The following is a 2,589-nucleotide window of genomic DNA, read 5'->3' as shown; positions in this document are numbered from 1 at the left end:
TCCTGACCTCGTGATCCGCCCGTTTCGGCCTCCCAAAGTGCTGGGATTACAGGCTTGAGCCACCGCGCCCAGCCTATTTTTCAATAGAGATGGGGTTTCTCCATGTCGATCAGGATGATCTTGAACTCCCGACCTCAGGTGATCCACCCACCTCAGCCTCCCAAAGTGCTGGGATTACAGGCATGCGCCACCGTGCCCGGCGAGCACCTGTTCTTTAGGCACTTCTTGTGTCTGCCTCTGTGCAGTGTGACCTAGGGCAGGTGATTGCCCTCCTTGGGCTGCAGGGACCCTGACTATGAAAGAAGGGGCTGGGCCAGGTGCGATGCATCACACCTGTAATCCCAGCACTTTGGGAGGCCAAAGTGAGTGGATCACTTGAGGTCAGGAGTTCGAGACCAGCCTGGCCAACATGGCAATACCGTGTCTCTACTAAGAGTACAAAAATTTGCTGGGTGTGGTGACGGGCACCTGTAATCCCAGTTACTTGTGAGGCTGAGGCAGGAGAATCACTTGAACCCAGGAGGCGGAGGTTACAGTAAGCCAAGATCATGCCATTGCACTCCAGCCTGGGTGACAGAACGAGACTGCATCTCAAAAATAAATAAATAATAAATAAAACATAAAAGAAGGGGCTGGCAAAGGTGACCTTCAGAGGCCTCCAGGGCCGGCATGGTGGCTCACGCCTGTAATCCCAGCACTTTTGGAGGCCAAGGTGGGAGGATTGCTTGTGCCCAAGAGTTTGAGACTAGCCTGGGTAACACAGCAAGACCTCCATCTCTGCAAAAAATAAAAAATTATTATTGCATTAACTGTAGTCCCAGCTACTCCAGAGGCTGAGGCAGGAGGATCCCTTGAGCCCCCGGGGGGTTGAGGCTGCAGTGAGCTGTGATCACACCGCTGCACTCCAGCCTGGGTGACAGAGCAAGACCCTGTCTCTGAAAAAACAAACAGGCTGTGTGCGGTGGCTCACGCCTGTAATCCTAGCACTTTGGAAGGCCGAGGTGGGTGGATTGCTTTAGGTCAGGAGTTTGAGAACAGGCTGGCCAACATGGTGAAACCCCATCTTACTAAAAATACAAAATTGGTCGGGCACAGTGGCGCATGCCTGTAATCCCAGCTACTCGGGAGACTGAGGCAGGAGAATCGCTTGATCCTGGGAGGCAGAAGTTGCAGTGAGCCGAGTCTGCATCACTGCACTCCAGCCTGGGTGACAGAGAGAGACTGTCTCTAAAAAAATAAGTAAATAAATAAATAAGTAATAAAAATAAAATAAAATAAAACAAACAAATCTACCACCAAAATAAAGAAAATGGAGAGCTCCGGGCTGTGAGAAAACTCCCTGCCCTTGTCATGTTTAGTTCGGGGTCTCTCCGTTTCCTCAGCTCCTTTTGGGAGCTTCTGTTCCGCCTGTCATGTCTACAGATTTGATGACCCCCTCTGGCACCCCATCGTGTCTGCATCCAGGGGCCCCTCCCCTCTTGGCCTGTGCCTCCTTATGTCTGCAGACAGGCTTCCTCTAGCCCACACCCCCATCAAAGGACAGGGACCCCTCTGCCTTGTGCCCCGTAATGCGGCACACACGGTCCCTCCAGCCTCTGCCTCCTCTCCCTACAGATATCGACGAGTGTCGCATCTCCCCTGACCTCTGTGGCCAGGGCGCCTGTGTCAACACCCCAGGCAGCTTTGAGTGCGAGTGTTTTCCCGGCTATGAAAGCGGCTTCATGCTGATGAAGGACTGCATGGGTTGGTGACTGCCGGCCAGGGGTGTGGTGGGCGCCCTGGGCAGGGTGGGCATTGAGGAGACGGAGGGTGGGGATGGGTGGGGATGGCTGTTGCTGTGTGGACGTGGATGGAGGGGGCAGGAGGAGGGAGAAGCTGAAAATTAGCTGGGTTGCAGTGAGTCTGGGGTCCATGAGGCATCGTCCTTAGGAGAGAGACCTGGGGGCTGAGAACTGGGGGTGGCCGGCACACTGGGGTGGGTGAGTTCTCCCAGGGAGGGTGTGTAGCTTGGGTAGAGGACAGGGCCCCTCAGGGAAGCCTGGGAAATACTGCCAGTTACAGGGCCTCTCGTCCCCATCATTGACTTTGTTATTCATTTGATGAGCATTTCACGTGCATCCTCTGAGCTAGAGGCACTGCAGGAAGCTCCAGCTCCAGGGAGCCTTCTTTCCTTGGAGCTCACAGCCTAACAGGAAGACAGACATGAATAACATGAATCGCTGAGGAAATGCAAAATTGGGCCCCGTGCGGTGGCCCTCGCCTGTAACCCCAGCACTTTGAAAGGCCGAGGCAGTAGGATCACTTGAGTCCAGGAGTTCGAGCCAGCCTGGGCAACATAGCAAGACCCTCTCACTACAAAATTTTTAAAAAATTAGCTGGGCATGGTGGCGCATGCCACTCGGGAGGCTGAGAAGGTAGGATCCCTTGAGCCCAGGAGGTTGAGGCTACAGTGAACCATGATTGCACTTCTGTACTCCAGCCTGGGTGACAGAGTGAGACCCTGTCGTAAGAAAGAAGAAAGAAAGAGAGAGAGAGAGAGAGAGAAAGAAGGAAGGAAGGAAGGAAGGAAGGAAGGAAGGAAGGAAGGAA

At 53.8% G+C, this 2,589-nt stretch overlaps 1 protein-coding gene across 1 annotated transcript in view; it reads left to right on the top strand.

Moving 5' to 3' along the window:
- Nucleotides 1-2,589, top strand: part of FBN3 (fibrillin 3) — a 101,863-nt gene that overhangs the window by 38,717 nt on the left and 60,557 nt on the right. The window contains exon 24 of the mRNA XM_011943601.1: nt 1,615-1,743. Within this exon, the coding sequence (XP_011798991.1) occupies nt 1,615-1,743 (129 nt within the window). The remainder of the gene's footprint in view (nt 1-1,614; nt 1,744-2,589) is intronic.

The sequence above is a fragment of the Colobus angolensis genome, unplaced genomic scaffold (assembly GCF_000951035.1).
Source record: "Colobus angolensis palliatus isolate OR3802 unplaced genomic scaffold, Cang.pa_1.0 Scaffold22, whole genome shotgun sequence".
NCBI classification, from domain to species: domain Eukaryota; kingdom Metazoa; phylum Chordata; class Mammalia; order Primates; family Cercopithecidae; genus Colobus; species Colobus angolensis.
The sequence above is the reverse complement of the archived record's forward strand: the minus strand, read 5'-3'. Positions and strand labels throughout refer to the sequence as shown.